The sequence below is a fragment of the Oncorhynchus masou genome, unplaced genomic scaffold, assembly GCF_036934945.1.
Source record: "Oncorhynchus masou masou isolate Uvic2021 unplaced genomic scaffold, UVic_Omas_1.1 unplaced_scaffold_520, whole genome shotgun sequence".
NCBI classification, from domain to species: Eukaryota; Metazoa; Chordata; class Actinopteri; order Salmoniformes; family Salmonidae; genus Oncorhynchus; species Oncorhynchus masou.
In genome coordinates, this window is record NW_027011606.1 from 560682 (window position 1) to 577429 (window position 16748).

General features: G+C 49.4%; 1 protein-coding gene across 1 annotated transcript in view; it reads left to right on the forward strand.

Moving 5' to 3' along the window:
• Positions 1 to 5864, forward strand: part of LOC135535840 (TBC1 domain family member 1-like) — a 98377-nt gene extending 92513 nt beyond the window's left edge. The window contains exon 12 of the mRNA XM_064962262.1: positions 5198 to 5864. Coding sequence (XP_064818334.1) covers positions 5198 to 5451 — 254 coding nt within the window. The 3' untranslated portion in view covers positions 5452 to 5864. The remainder of the gene's footprint in view (positions 1 to 5197) is intronic.
• Positions 5865 to 16748: the final 10884 nt, after the last annotated feature.

Here is a 16748-nt window from a genome sequence, read left to right on the forward strand (position 1 = left end):
GAGACTAGAGGGGGGGGGGGCAGTCTGGTCTCAGTGGATGTTACCTGTATCTAGAGGTGAGACTGGGGGGGGGGCAGTCTGGTCTCAGTGGATGTTACCTGTATCTAGAGGTGAGACTGGGGGGGGGGCAGTCTGGTCTCAGTGGATGTTACCTGTATCTAGAGGTGAGACTGGGGGGGGGGGGCAGTCTGGTCTCAGTGGATGTTACCTGTATCTAGAGGTGAGACTGGGGGGGGGGGGCAGTCTGGTCTCAGTGGATGTTACCTGTATCTAGAGGTGAGACTGGGGGGGGGGGCAGTCTGGTCTCAGTGGATGTTACCTGTATCTAGAGGTGAGACTGGGGGGGGGGCAGTCTGGTCTCAGTGGATGTTACCTGTATCTAGAGGTGAGACTGGGGGGGGGCAGTCTGGTCTCAGTGGATGTTACCTGTATCTAGAGGTGAGACTGGGGGGGGCAGTCTGGTCTCAGTGGATGTTACCTGTATCTAGAGGTGAGACTGGGGGGGGCAGTCTGGTCTCAGTGGATGTTACCTGTATCTAGAGGTGAGACTGGGGGGGGCAGTCTGGTCTCAGTGGATGTTACCTGTATCTAGAGGTGAGACTGGGGGGGCAGTCTGGTCTCAGTGGATGTTACCTGTATCTAGAGGTGAGACTGGGGGGGGGGGGGGGCAGTCTGGTCTCAGTGGATGTTACCTGTATCTAGAGGTGAGACTGGGGGGGGGCAGTCTGGTCTCAGTGGATGTTACCTGTATCTAGAGGTGAGACTGGGGGGGGCAGTCTGGTCTCAGTGGATGTTACCTGTATCTAGAGGTGAGACTGGGGGGGGGCAGTCTGGTCTCAGTGGATGTTACCTGTATCTAGAGGTGAGACTGGGGGGGGCAGTCTGGTCTCAGTGGATGTTACCTGTATCTAGAGGTGAGACTGGGGGGGGCAGTCTGGTCTCAGTGGATGTTACCTGTATCTAGAGGTGAGACTGGGGGGGGGGCAGTCTGGTCTCAGTGGATGTTACCTGTATCTAGAGGTGAGACTGGGGGGGGGGCAGTCTGGTCTCAGTGGATGTTACCTGTATCTAGAGGTGAGACTGGGGGGGGGGCAGTCTGGTCTCAGTGGATGTTACCTGTATCTAGAGGTGAGACTGGGGGGGGCAGTCTGGTCTCAGTGGATGTTACCTGTATCTAGAGGTGAGACTGGGGGGGGGGCAGTCTGGTCTCAGTGGATGTTACCTGTATCTAGAGGTGAGACTGGGGGGGGGCAGTCTGGTCTCAGTGGATGTTACCTGTATCTAGAGGTGAGACTAGAGGGGGGGGGCAGTCTGGTCTCAGTGGATGTTACCTGTATCTAGAGGTGAGACTGGGGGGGGGGCAGTCTGGTCTCAGTGGATGTTACCTGTATCTAGAGGTGAGACTGGGGGGGGGGCAGTCTGGTCTCAGTGGATGTTACCTGTATCTAGAGGTGAGACTGGGGGGGGCAGTCTGGTCTCAGTGGATGTTACCTGTATCTAGAGGTGAGACTGGGGGGGGCAGTCTGGTCTCAGTGGATGTTACCTGTATCTAGAGGTGAGACTGGTCTCAGGGGGGGGGGCAGTCTGGTCTCAGTGGATGTTACCTGTATCTAGAGGTGAGACTGGGGGGGCAGTCTGGTCTCAGTGGATGTTACCTGTATCTAGAGGTGAGACTGGGGGGGGGCAGTCTGGTCTCAGTGGATGTTACCTGTATCTAGAGGTGAGACTGGGGGGGGGGCAGTCTGGTCTCAGTGGATGTTACCTGTATCTAGAGGTGAGACTGGGGGGGGGCAGTCTGGTCTCAGTGGATGTTACCTGTATCTAGAGGTGAGACTGGGGGGGGCAGTCTGGTCTCAGTGGATGTTACCTGTATCTAGAGGTGAGACTGTGGGGGGGGCAGTCTGGTCTCAGTGGATGTTACCTGTATCTAGAGGTGAGACTGGGGGGGGCAGTCTGGTCTCAGTGGATGTTACCTGTATCTAGAGGTGAGACTGTATCTAGAGGGGGGGGCAGTCTGGTCTCAGTGGATGTTACCTGTATCTAGAGGTGAGACTGGGGGGCAGTCTGGTCTCAGTGGATGTTACCTGTATCTAGAGGTGAGACTGGGGGGGGGCAGTCTGGTCTCAGTGGATGTTACCTGTATCTAGAGGTGAGACTGGGGGGGGCAGTCTGGTCTCAGTGGATGTTACCTGTATCTAGAGGTGAGACTGGGGGGGGGGGCAGTCTGGTCTCAGTGGATGTTACCTGTATCTAGAGGTGAGACTGGGGGGGGGGCAGTCTGGTCTCAGTGGATGTTACCTGTATCTAGAGGTGAGACTGGGGGGCAGTCTGGTCTCAGTGGATGTTACCTGTATCTAGAGGTGAGACTGGGGGGGGGGGGCAGTCTGGTCTCAGTGGATGTTACCTGTATCTAGAGGTGAGACTGGGGGGGGCAGTCTGGTCTCAGTGGATGTTACCTGTATCTAGAGGTGAGACTGGGGGGGGCAGTCTGGTCTCAGTGGATGTTACCTGTATCTAGAGGTGAGACTGGGGGGGGGGGGGGGCAGTCTGGTCTCAGTGGATGTTACCTGTATCTAGAGGTGAGACTGGGGGGGGCAGTCTGGTCTCAGTGGATGTTACCTGTATCTAGAGGTGAGACTGGGGGGGGGGGGCAGTCTGGTCTCAGTGGATGTTACCTGTATCTAGAGGTGAGACTGGGGGGGGCAGTCTGGTCTCAGTGGATGTTACCTGTATCTAGAGGTGAGACTGGGGGGGGCAGTCTGGTCTCAGTGGATGTTACCTGTATCTAGAGGTGAGACTGGGGGGGGCAGTCTGGTCTCAGTGGATGTTACCTGTATCTAGAGGTGAGACTGGGGGGGGGGGGGGGCAGTCTGGTCTCAGTGGATGTTACCTGTATCTAGAGGTGAGACTGGGGGGGGGGGGCAGTCTGGTCTCAGTGGATGTTACCTGTATCTAGAGGTGAGACTGGGGGGGCAGTCTGGTCTCAGTGGATGTTACCTGTATCTAGAGGTGAGACTGGGGGGGGCAGTCTGGTCTCAGTGGATGTTACCTGTATCTAGAGGTGAGACTGGTCTCAGTGGATGTTACCTGTATCTAGAGGTGAGGGGGCAGTCTGGTCTCAGTGGATGTTACCTGTATCTAGAGGTGAGACTGGGGGGGGCAGTCTGGTCTCAGTGGATGTTACCTGTATCTAGAGGTGAGACTGGGGGGGGGGCAGTCTGGTCTCAGTGGATGTTACCTGTATCTAGAGGTGAGACTGGGGGGGAGGGGCAGTCTGGTCTCAGTGGATGTTACCTGTATCTAGAGGTGAGACTGGGGGGGGGCAGTCTGGTCTCAGTGGATGTTACCTGTATCTAGAGGTGAGACTGGGGGGGGCAGTCTGGTCTCAGTGGATGTTACCTGTATCTAGAGGTGAGACTGGGGGGGGGCAGTCTGGTCTCAGTGGATGTTACCTGTATCTAGAGGTGAGACTGGGGGGGGGGGGCAGTCTGGTCTCAGTGGATGTTACCTGTATCTAGAGGTGAGACTGGGGGGGGGCAGTCTGGTCTCAGTGGATGTTACCTGTATCTAGAGGTGAGACTGGGGGGGGCAGTCTGGTCTCAGTGGATGTTACCTGTATGAGACTAGTCTGGTCTCAGTGGATGTTACCTGGGGGGGCAGTCTGGTCTCAGTGGATGTTACCTGTATCTAGAGGTGAGACTGGGGGGGGGGCAGTCTGGTCTCAGTGGATGTTACCTGTATCTAGAGGTGAGACTGGGGGGGGGGCAGTCTGGTCTCAGTGGATGTTACCTGTATCTAGAGGTGAGACTGGGGGGGGGCAGTCTGGTCTCAGTGGATGTTACCTGTATCTAGAGGTGAGACTGGGGGGGGCAGTCTGGTCTCAGTGGATGTTACCTGTATCTAGAGGTGAGACTGGGGGGGGCAGTCTGGTCTCAGTGGATGTTACCTGTATCTAGAGGTGAGACTGGGGGGGGCAGTCTGGTCTCAGTGGATGTTACCTGTATCTAGAGGTGAGACTGGGGGGGGCAGTCTGGTCTCAGTGGATGTTACCTGTATCTAGAGGTGAGACTGGGGGGGGCAGTCTGGTCTCAGTGGATGTTACCTGTATCTAGAGGTGAGACTGGGGGGGGGGGCAGTCTGGTCTCAGTGGATGTTACCTGTATCTAGAGGTGAGACTGGGGGGGGGGCAGTCTGGTCTCAGTGGATGTTACCTGTATCTAGAGGTGAGACTGGGGGGGGGGGGCAGTCTGGTCTCAGTGGATGTTACCTGTATCTAGAGGTGAGACTGGGGGGCAGTCTGGTCTCAGTGGATGTTACCTGTATATCTGGGGGGGGCAGAGTGGATGTTACCTGATCTAGAGGTGAGGGGGGGCAGTCTGGTCTCAGTGGATGTTACCTGTATCTAGAGGTGAGACTGGGGGGGCAGTCTGGTCTCAGTGGATGTTACCTGTATCTAGAGGTGAGACTGGGGGGGGGCAGTCTGGTCTCTGTGGATGATACCTGTATCTCCAGGGGCTGGGGGCCAGAGATTGGGGTCTATAGCAGCATAGATGGACACTAATTAATTATCTGATCTCTCTCTCCCTCCCATTTCTCCCCCCTCCCTCCCTGTCTCCCTCCCTCTCTCTCTACTCCCTCCCTCCCTCTCTCTCTACTCCCTCCCTCTTTCCCCTCTCTCTCTACTCCCTCCCTCCCTCCCTCTCTCTCTCTACTCCCTCCCTCCCTCCCTCTCTCTCTACTCCCTCCCTCCCTCCCTCTCTACTCCCTCCCTCCCCTCTATACTCCCTCCCTCCCTCTCTCTCTCTCCCTCCCTCTCTCTCGACTCCCTCCCTCCCCTCTCTCTCTCTCCTCCCCGCTCCCTCTCTCTCTCTCCTCCCTCGCTCCCTCTTTCTCTCCTCGCTCCCTGCCTCCCTCCCTCTCATTTGCCTCCCTCCCTTCCTCCTCCCTCCCTCACTCTCTCTCACTCCCCTCCCCTCTCTCACTCCCCTCCTTCTCCTCCCTCCCTCCCACTCTCTCTCCTCCCCCTCCCTCTCTCACTCCCCCTCTCTCCTCCCTCGTTCCCCTCTCTCCTCACTCCGCTCCCTCTCTCTCTCCTCCCTCGCTCTCTCTCCTCCCTCCCTGCCTGCCTCCATCCCTCTCTCTCTCCTCCCTCCCTCCCTGCCTCTCTCTCTCCCCCCTCCCTCTCTCCCCATCTCAGACAGGGGTGACTGCTCCTTAGATGGCAGGGGCTTGTCTGTGTGCGGGGTTGGAGACGGATCACTGGGCGTGGTTCCGGAGGAGAGGAAGAAACGTGGCCGAGCAGAACTGAGACAGCTGTGGAGGAAGGCCATCCTGCAACAGACACTACTGCTGAGGATGGAGAGAGAGAACAGCAAGATACAGGGTAACAGAATGGAGAGAACAGCAAGATACAGGGTAACAGAATGGAGAGAACAACAAGATACAGGGTAACAGAATGGAGAGAACAACAAGATACAGGGTAACAGAATGGAGAGAACAGCAAGATACAGGGTAACAGAATGGAGAGAACAACAAGATACAGGGTAACAGAATGGAGAGAGAGAACAACAAGATACAGGGTAACAGAATGGAGAGAGAACAACAAGATACAGGGTAACAGAATGGAGAGAACAACAAGATACAGGGTAACAGAATGGAGAGAGAGAACAGCAAGATACAGGGTAACAGAATGGAGAGAGAACAACAAGATACAGGGTAACAGAATGGAGAGAGAGAACAACAAGATACAGGGTAACAGAATGGAGAGAGAACAACAAGATACAGGGTAACAGAATGGAGAGAACAGCAAGATACAGGGTAACAGAATGGAGAGAACAACAAGATACAGGGTAACAGAATGGAGAGAACAACAAGATACAGGGTAACAGAATGGAGAGAACAACAAGATACAGGGTAACAGAATGGAGAGAACAGCAAGATACAGGGTAACAGAATGGAGAGAACAACAAGATACAGGGTAACAGAATGGAGAGAACAACAAGATACAGGGTAACAGAATGGAGAGAACAGCAAGATACAGGGTAACAGAATGGAGAGAACAACAAGATACAGGGTAACAGAATGGAGAGAACAACAAGATACAGGGTAACAGAATGGAGAGAACAACAAGATACAGGGTAACAGAATGGAGAGAGAGAACAGCAAGATACAGGGTAACAGAATGGAGAGAGAGAACAACAAGATACAGGGTAACAGAATGGAGAGAGAACAGCAAGATACAGGGTAACAGAATGGAGAGAGAACAGCAAGATACAGGGTAACAGAATGGAGAGAGAGAACAAGATACAGGGTAACAGAATGGAGAGAACAACAAGATACAGGGTAACAGAATGGAGAGAGAACAACAAGATACAGGGTAACAGAATGGAGAGAACAACAAGATACAGGGTAACAGAATGGAGAGAGAACAGCAAGATACAGGGTAACAGAATGGAGAGAGAGAACAACAAGATACAGGGTAACAGAATGGAGAGAGAGAACAGCAAGATACAGGGTAACAGAATGGAGAGAACAGCAAGATACAGGGTAACAGAATGGAGAGAACAACAAGATACAGGGTAACAGAATGGAGAGAGAGAACAACAAGATACAGGGTAACAGAATGGAGAGAGAGAGAGAACAACAAGATACAGGGTAACAGAATGGAGAGAGAGAACAGCAAGATACAGGGTAACAGAATGGAGAGAGAACAACAAGATACAGGGTAACAGAATGGAGAGAGAGAGAGAACAACAAGATACAGGGTAACAGAATGGAGAGAGAGAACAACAAGATACAGGGTAACAGAATGGAGAGAGAACAACAAGATACAGGGTAACAGAATGGAGAGAGAACAACAAGATACAGGGTAACAGAATGGAGAGAGAACAACAAGATACAGGGGTAACAGAATGGAGAGAGAACAACAAGATACAGGGTAACAGAATGGAGAGAGAACAACAAGATACAGGGTAACAGAATGGAGAGAGAGAGAGAACAACAAGATACAGGGTAACAGAATGGAGAGAACAGCAAGATACAGGGTAACAGAATGGAGAGAACAACAAGATACAGGGTAACAGAATGGAGAGAGAACAACAAGATACAGGGTAACAGAATGGATAGAACAACAAGATACATGGTAACAGAATGGAGAGAGAGAGAACAACAAGATACAGGGTAACAGAATGGATAGAACAACAAGATACAGGGTAACAGAATGGAGAGAGAGAACAGCAAGATACAGGGTAACAGGATGGAGAGAGAGAACAACAAGATACAGGGTAACAGAATGGATAGAACAACAAGATACATGGTAACAGAATGAGAGAGAGAGAGAACAACAAGATACAGGGTAACAGAATGGAGAGAACAACAAGATACAGGGTAACAGAATGGAGAGAGAGAACAGCAAGATACAGGGTAACAGGATGGAGAGAGAGAACAACAAGATACAGGGTAACAGGATGGAGAGAGAGAACCACAAGATACAGGGTAACAGAATGGAGAGAGAACAACAAGATACAGGGTAACAGAATGGAGAGAGAGAACAGCAAGATACAGGGTAACAGAATGGAGAGAGAGAACAACAAGATACAGGGTAACAGAATGGAGAGAGAACAACAAGATACAGGGTAACATAATGGAGAGAACAGCAAGATACAGGGTAACAGAATGGAGAGAACAACAAGATACAGGGTAACAGAATGGAGAGAGAACAACAAGATACAGGGTAACAGAATGGAGAGAGAACAACAAGATACAGGGTAACAGAATGGAGAGAGAGAACAACAAGATACAGGGTAACAGAATGGAGAGAACAACAAGATACAGGGTAACAGAATGGAGAGAACAACAAGATACAGGGTAACAGAATGGAGAGAGAACAACAAGATACAGGGTAACAGAATGGAGACAGAGAACAACAAGATACAGGGTAACAGAATGAAGAGAACAGCAAGATACAGGGTAACAGAATGGAGAGAACAACAAGATACAGGGTAACAGAATGGAGAGAGAACAACAAGATACAGGGAAACAGAATGGAGAGAACAACAAGATACAGGGTAACAGAATGGAGAGAACAACAAGATACAGGGTAACAGAATGGAGAGAACAACAAGATACAGGGTAACAGAATGGAGAGAACAACAAGATACAGGGTAACAGAATGGAGAGAACAACAAGATACAGGGTAACAGAATGGAGAGAGAACAACAAGATACAGGGTAACAGAATGGAGAGAACAGCAAGATACAGGGTAACAGAATGGAGAGAACAGCAAGATACAGGGTAACAGAATGGAGAGAACAACAAGATACAGGGTAACAGAATGGAGAGAGAACAGCAAGATACATGGTAACAGAATGGAGAGAACAGCAAGATACAGGGTAACAGAATGGAGAGAGAGAACAGCAAGATACAGGGTAACAGAATGGAGAGAGAGAACAACAAGATACAGGGTAACAGAATGGAGAGAACAACAAGATACAGGGTAACATAATGGAGAGAACAGCAAGATACAGGGTAACAGAATGGAGAGAGAGAACAACAAGATACTATGTAACAGAATGGAGAGAGAACAACAAGATACAGGGTAACAGAATGGAGAGAGAACAACAAGATACAGGGTAACAGAATGAGAGAGAGAGAGAACAACAAGATACAGGGTAACAGAATGGAGAGAGAACAACAAGATACAGGGTAACAGAATGGAGAGAACAACAAGATACAGGGTAACAGAATTGAGAGAGAGAGAACAACAAGATACAGGGTAACAGAATGGAGAGAGAACAACAAGATACAGGGTAACAGAATGGAGAGAGAACAACAAGATACAGGGTAACAGAATGGAGAGAGAACAACAAGATACAGGGTAACAGAATTGGAGAGAACAACAAGATACAGGGTAACAGAATGGAGAGAGAACAACAAGATACAGGGTAACAGAATGGAGAGAGAACAACAAGATACAGGGTAACAGAATGGAGAGAACAACAAGATACAGGGTAACAGAATGGAGAGAACAACAAGATACAGGGTAACAGAATGGAGAGAACAACAAGATACAGGGTAACAGAATGGAGAGAGAACAACAAGATACAGGGTAACAGAATGGAGAGAGAGAACAACAAGATACAGGGTAACAGAATGGAGAGAGAGAACAACAAGATACAGGGTAACAGAATGGAGAGAGAACAACAAGATACAGGGTAACAGAATGAAGAGAACAGCAAGATACAGGGTAACAGAATGGAGAGAACAACAAGATACAGGGTAACAGAATGGAGAGAGAGAACAACAAGATACAGGGTAACAGAATGGAGAGAGAGAACAACAAGATACAGGGTAACAGAATGGAGAGAACAACAAGATACAGGGTAACAGAATGGAGAGAACAACAAGATACAGGGTAACAGAATGGAGAGAGAGAACAACAAGATACAGGGTAACAGAATGGAGAGAGAACAACAAGATACAGGGTAACAGAATGGAGAGAGAACAACAAGATACAGGGTAACAGAATGAAGAGAACAGCAAGATACAGGGTAACAGAATGGAGAGAACAACAAGATACAGGGTAACAGAATGGAGAGAACAACAAGATACAGGGTAACAGAATGGAGAGAACAACAAGATACAGGGTAACAGAATGTAGAGAGAACAACAAGATACAGGGTAACAGAATGGAGAGAACAACAAGATACAGGGTACAGAATGGAGAGAGAGAACAACAAGATACAGGGTAACAGAATGGAGAGAGAGAACAACAAGATACAGGGTAACAGAATGGAGAGAACAACAAGATACAGGGTAACAGAATGGGAGAGAACAACAAGATACTAGGTAACAGAATGGAGAGAACAACAAGATACAGGGTAACAGAATGGAGAGAACAACAAGATACAGGGTACAGAATGTAGAGAGAACAACAAGATACAGGGTAACAGAATGTAGAGAGAACAACAAGATACAGGGTAACAGAATGTAGAGAGAACAACAAGATACAGGGTAACAGAATGGAGAGAACAACAAGATACAGGGTAACAGAATGGAGAGAACAACAAGATACAGGGTAACAGAATGTAGAGAGAACAACAAGATACAGGGTAACAGAATGGAGAGAACAACAAGATACAGGGTAACAGAATGGAGAGAGAGAGAGAACAACAAGATACAGGGTAACAGAATGGAGAGAGAACAACAAGATACAGGGTAACAGAATGGAGAGAGAACAACAAGATACAGGGTAACAGAATGGAGAGAGAGAACAACAAGATACAGGGTAACAGAATGGAGAGAACAACAAGATACAGGGTAACAGAATGGAGAGAACAACAAGATACAGGGTAACAGAATGGAGAGAGAGAACAACAAGATACAGGGTAACAGAATGGAGAGAGAACAACAAGATACAGGGTAACAGAATGGAGAGAACAGCAAGATACAGGGTAACAGAATGGAGAGAACAACAAGATACAGGGTAACAGAATGGAGAGAACAACAAGATACAGGGTAACAGAATGGAGAGAACAACAAGATACAGGGTAACAGAATGGAGAGAACAACAAGATACAGGGTAACAGAATGGAGAGAACAACAAGATACAGGGTAACAGAATGGAGAGAACAACAAGATACAGGGTAACAGAATGGAGAGAGAACAACAAAATACAGGGTAACAGAATGGAGAGAACAGCAAGATACAGGGTAACAGAATGGAGAGAACAACAAGATACAGGGTAACAGAATGGAGAGAGAACAACAAGATACAGGGTAACAGAATGGAGAGAGAACAGCAAGATACAGGGTAACAGAATGGAGAGAGAACAACAAGATACAGGGTAACAGAATGGAGAGAGAACAACAAGATACAGGGTAACAGAATGAGAGAGAACAACAAGATACAGGGTAACAGAATGGAGAGAGAACAGCAAGATACAGGGTAACAGAATGGAGAGAACAACAAGATACAGGGTAACAGAATGGAGAGAACAACAAGATACAGGGTAACAGAATGGAGAGAGAACAGCAAGATACAGGGTAACAGAATGGAGAGAGAACAACAAGATACAGGGTAACAGAATGGAGAGAACAACAAGATACAGGGTAACAGAATGGAGAGAACAACAAGATACAGGGTAACAGAATGGAGAGAGAACAACAAGATACAGGGTAACAGAATGGAGAGAACAACAAGATACAGGGTAACAGAATGGAGAGAACAACAAGATACAGGGTAACAGAATGGAAAGAACAACAAGATACAGGGTAACAGAATGGAGAGAACAACAAGATACAGGGTAACAGAATGGAGAGAACAACAAGATACAGGGTAACAGAATGGAGAGAACAACAAGATACAGGGTAACAGAATGGAGAGAACAACAAGATACAGGGTAACAGAATGGAGAGAACAACAAGATACAGGGTAACAGAATGGAGAGAACAACAAGATACAGGGTAACAGAATGGAGAGAGAGAACAACAAGATACAGGGTAACAGAATGGAGAGAGAACAACAAAATACAGGGTAACAGAATGGAGAGAACAGCAAGATACAGGGTAACAGAATGGAGAGAACAACAAGATACAGGGTAACAGAATGGAGAGAGAACAACAAGATACAGGGTAACAGAATGGAGAGAACAGCAAGATACAGGGTAACAGAATGGAGAGAGAGAACAACAAGATACAGGGTAACAGAATGGAGAGAGAACAACAAGATACAGGGTAACAGAATGGAGAGAGAACAACAAGATACAGGGTAACAGAATGGAGAGAGAACAGCAAGATACAGGGTAACAGAATGGAGAGAACAACAAGATACAGGGTAACAGAATGGAGAGAACAACAAGATACAGGGTAACAGAATGGAGAGAGAGAACAGCAAGATACAGGGTAACAGAATGGAGAGAGAGAACAACAAGATACAGGGTAACAGAATGGAGAGAACAACAAGATACAGGGTAACAGAATGGAGAGAACAACAAGATACAGGGTAACAGAATGGAGAGAGAGAACAAGATACAGGGTAACAGAATGGAGAGAACAGCAAGATACAGGGTAACAGAATGGAGAGAACAACAAGATACAGGGTACAGAATGGAAAGAACAACAAGATACAGGGTAACAGAATGGAGAGAACAACAAGATACAGGGTAACAGAATGGAGAGAGAACAACAAGATACAGGGTAACAGAATGGAGAGAACAACAAGATACAGGGTAACAGAATGGAGAGAACAACAAGATACAGGGTAACAGAATGGAGAGAACAACAAGATACAGGGTAACAGAATGGAGAGAGAACAACAAGATACAGGGTAACAGAATGGAGAGAGAGAACAACAAGATACAGGGTAACAGAATGGAGAGAGAACAACAAGATACAGGGTAACAGAATGGAGAGAGAGAACAACAAGATACAGGGTAACAGAATGGAGAGAACAACAAGATACAGGGTAACAGAATGGAGAGAACAACAAGATACAGGGTAACAGAATGGAGAGAGAACAACAAGATACAGGGTAACAGAATGGAGAGAGAGAACAACAAGATACAGGGTAACAGAATGGAGAGAACAACAAGATACAGGGTAACAGAATGGAGAGAGAACAACAAGATACAGGGTAACAGAATGGAGAGAGAACAACAAGATACAGGGTAACAGAATGGAGAGAGAACAACAAGATACAGGGTAACAGAATGGAGAGAGAACAACAAGATACAGGGTAACAGAATGGAGAGAGAACAACAAGATACAGGGTAACAGAATGGAGAGAGAACAGCAAGATACAGGGTAACAGAATGGAGAAGAACAACAAGATACAGGGTAACAGAATGGAGAGAACAACAAGATACAGGGTAACAGAATGGAGAGAACAGCAAGATACAGGGTAACAGAATGGAGAGAGAACAACAAGATACAGGGTAACAGAATGGAGAGAACAACAAGATACAGGGTAACAGAATGGAGAGAACAACAAGATACAGGGTAACAGAATGGAGAGAACAACAAGATACAGGGTAACAGAATGGAGAGAACAACAAGATACAGGGTAACAGAATGGAGAGAACAACAAGATACAGGGTAACAGAATGGAGAGAGAACAACAAGATACAGGGTAACAGAATGGAGAGAGAGAACAACAAGATACAGGGTAACAGAATGGAGAGAACAACAAGATACAGGGTAACAGAATGGAGAGAGAGAACAACAAGATACAGGGTAACAGAATGGAGAGAACAACAAGATACAGGGTAACAGAATGAGAGAGAACAACAAGATACAGGGTAACAGAATGGAGAGAGAACAACAAGATACAGGGTAACAGAATGGAGAGAGAGAGAGAACAACAAGATACAGGGTAACAGAATGGAGAGAACAGCAAGATACAGGGTAACAGAATGGAGAGAACAACAAGATACAGGGTAACAGAATGGAGAGAGAACAACAAGATACAGGGTAACAGAATTGAGAGAGAACAACAAGATACAGGGTAACAGAATGGAGAGAGAGAACAACAAGATACAGGGTAACAGAATGGAGAGAGAGAACAACAAGATACAGGGTAACAGAATGGAGAGAGAACAACAAGATACAGGGTAACAGAATGGAGAGAGAGAACAACAAGATACAGGGTAACAGAATGGAGAGAGAGAACAACAAGATACAGGGTAACAGAATGGAGAGAGAACAACAAGATACAGGGTAACAGAATGGAGAGAGAACAACAAGATACAGGGTAACAGAATGGAGAGAGAACAACAAGATACATGGTAACAGAATGGAGAGAGAACAAGATACAGGGTAACAGAATGGAGAGAGAACAACAAGATACAGGGTAACAGAATGGAGAGAACAACAAGATACAGGGTAACAGAATTGAGAGAGAGAGAACAACAAGATACTGGGTAACAGAATGGAGAGAGAACAACAAGATACAGGGAAACAGAATGGAGAGAGAACAACAAGATACAGGGTAACAGAATGGAGAGAGAACAACAAGATACAGGGTAACAGAATGGAGAGAACAACAAGATACAGGGTAACAGAATGGAGAGAGAGAGAACAACAAGATACAGGGTAACAGAATGGAGAGAGAACAACAAGATACAGGGAAACAGAATGGAGAGAGAACAACAAGATACAGGGTAACAGAATGGAGAGAACAACAAGATACAGGGTAACAGAATGGAGAGAACAGCAAGATACAGGGTAACAGAATGGAGAGAACAGCAAGATACAGGGTAACAGAATGGAGAGAGAGAACAACAAGATACAGGGTACAGAATGGAGAGAGAGAACAACAAGATACAGGGTAACAGAATGGAGAGAACAACAAGATACAGGGTTCAGAATGGAGAGAGAACAACAGCTGGTTGAGGGTATTTGAGTTAGAGGTAGGGAGAGAGGTAAAGGGAGGGAGGTAGGGTGTTGGAGAGAGTGGTGTAGGGGGAGAGAGGAGGGAGGAGAGAGAGGTATGGGGGAGGGAGAGAGAGAGAGGTAGGGGGAGATACATATGGGGAGAGAGGAGGGAGGGAGGAGAGAGGTATGGGGAGGGGGAGAGAGAGAGGTAGGTGGAGATACATATGGGGAGAGAGGATGGAGGGAGAGAGGGAGAGAGAGGTATGGGGAGGGAGAGAGAGAGAGGTAGGGGGAGATACATATGGGGAGAGAGAGAGGTAGGGGGAGAGAGAGGAGGTTGGGGAGAGAGAGAGGTAGGGGGAGATACATATGGGGGAGAGAGGAGGGAGGGAGGGAGAGATAGGTATGGGGGAGGTAGAGAGAGGTAGGGGGAGAGAGGAGGGAGGGGAGAGAGAGAGAGGTAGGAGAGGGGGAGGGAGAGGTATAGGGAGAGAGGAGGGAGAGAGGAGGGAGAGGTATAGAGGGGGAGGTATAGGGAGAGAGGAGGGAGAGCTTGGTACCGTCTCTCTGTGTGGAGTACAGGTGGTCCACAGTTCTTTTCCTGTCTGGTTGCACATTTAACATGAAGACAGAAGTTTGGTGAAACAGATTTAAGTTTCCCTGCATTGAAGTCCCCGGCCACTAGGATCCTCTACTGTTTGGGCTGTGTTCCGCCATAAGCAGCTGGTTGAGGGTATTTGAGGATATAGACGGAGCGCCATGAACCCAATCAACCCTGCTCATCACTCACACCCAGGTGAAACTGGCATGTCTAGGGCAACCGTAAAGGGATCGTTAATTGTTCTCTAGGAATTCAACAACATGAAATACCTAGAATTAGATGTTGTCATCGGGTGTGTGTGTGGTCATACCTGGTGAGGTTGAGCCGTGTGTTGCCAGATGTTACGCCCCAACCTCACCGCGGTTAACCCTTTGGGCCAGTAACCGAAACGTCGCTACTTTGAATCCCTGAGCCGACAAGGTGAAGCAAATCTATCGATGTACAAGACTCTTCACCCCTAATAGATCCATGGTCACGGTTAATAGTGGCAGACCCTGGCCGTGACCCCCCCTCTCTCTCTGACCCTGGCCGTGACCCCTCTCTCTCTCCGACCCTGGCCGTGACCCCCCCTCTCTCTCCGACCCCGTGACCCCCCCCTCTCTCATCCGACCCTGGCCGTGACCCCCTCTCTCTCTCCGACCCTGGCCGTGACCCCCCTTCTCTCTCTGACCCTGGCCGTGACCCCCTTCTCTCTCCGACCCTGGCCGTGACCCCCTTCTCTCTCTGACCCTGGCCGTGACCCCCCCTCTCTCTGACCCTGGCCGTGACCCCCCCCTTCTCTCTGACCCTGGCCGTGACCCCCCTCTCTCTCTGACCCTGGCCGTGACCCCCTCTCTCTCTGACCCTGGCCGTGACCACCCCCTCTCTCCGACCCTGGCCGTGACCCCCCTTCTCTCTCTGACCCTGGCCGTGACCCCCTTCTCTCTCCGACCCTGGCCGTGACCCCCCCTCTCTCTGACCCTGGCCGTGACCCCCCCTTCTCTCTCTGACCCTGGCCGTGACCCCTTCTCTCTCCGACCCTGGCCGTGACCCCCTCTCTCTCTGACCCTGGCCGTGACCCCCCTTCTCTCTCTGACCCTGGCCGTGACCCCCCCTCTCTCTGACCCTGGCCGTGACCACCCCCCTCTCTGACCCTGGCCGTGACCCCCCCCCTCTCTCTGAACCTGGCCGTGACCACCCCCTCTCTCTGACCCTGGCCGTGACCCCCCTCTCTGACCTGGCCGTGACCACCCCCTCTCTGACCCTGGCCGTGACCCCCCTCTCTGACCCTGGCCGTGATACCCTCTCTCTCTGACCCTGGCCGTGACCCCCCCTCTCTGACCCTGGCCGTGATCACCCCCTCTCTCTGACCCTGGCCGTGACCCCCCTCTCTGACCCTGGCCGTGATACCCTCTCTCTGACCCTGGCCGTGACCCCCCTCCGACCCTGGCCGTGATACCCTCTCTCTCCGACCCTGGCCGTGACCCCCCTCTCTGACCCCTGGGCCGTGATACCCTCTCTCTCTGACCCTGGCCGTGACCCCCCCTCTCTCCGACCCTGGCCGTGATACCCTCTCTCTCCGACCCTGGCCGTGACCCCCTCTCTGACCCTGGCCGTGATACCCTCTCTCTCCTGACCCTGGCCGTGACCCCCCCTCTCCGACCCTGGCCGTGATACCCTCTCTCCGACCCTGGCCGTGACCCCCTCTCTCCGACCCTGGCCGTGACCGCCCCCTCTCTCTCCGACCCTGGCCGTGACCGCCCCCTCTCTCTCCGACCCTGGCCGTGACCGCCCCCTCT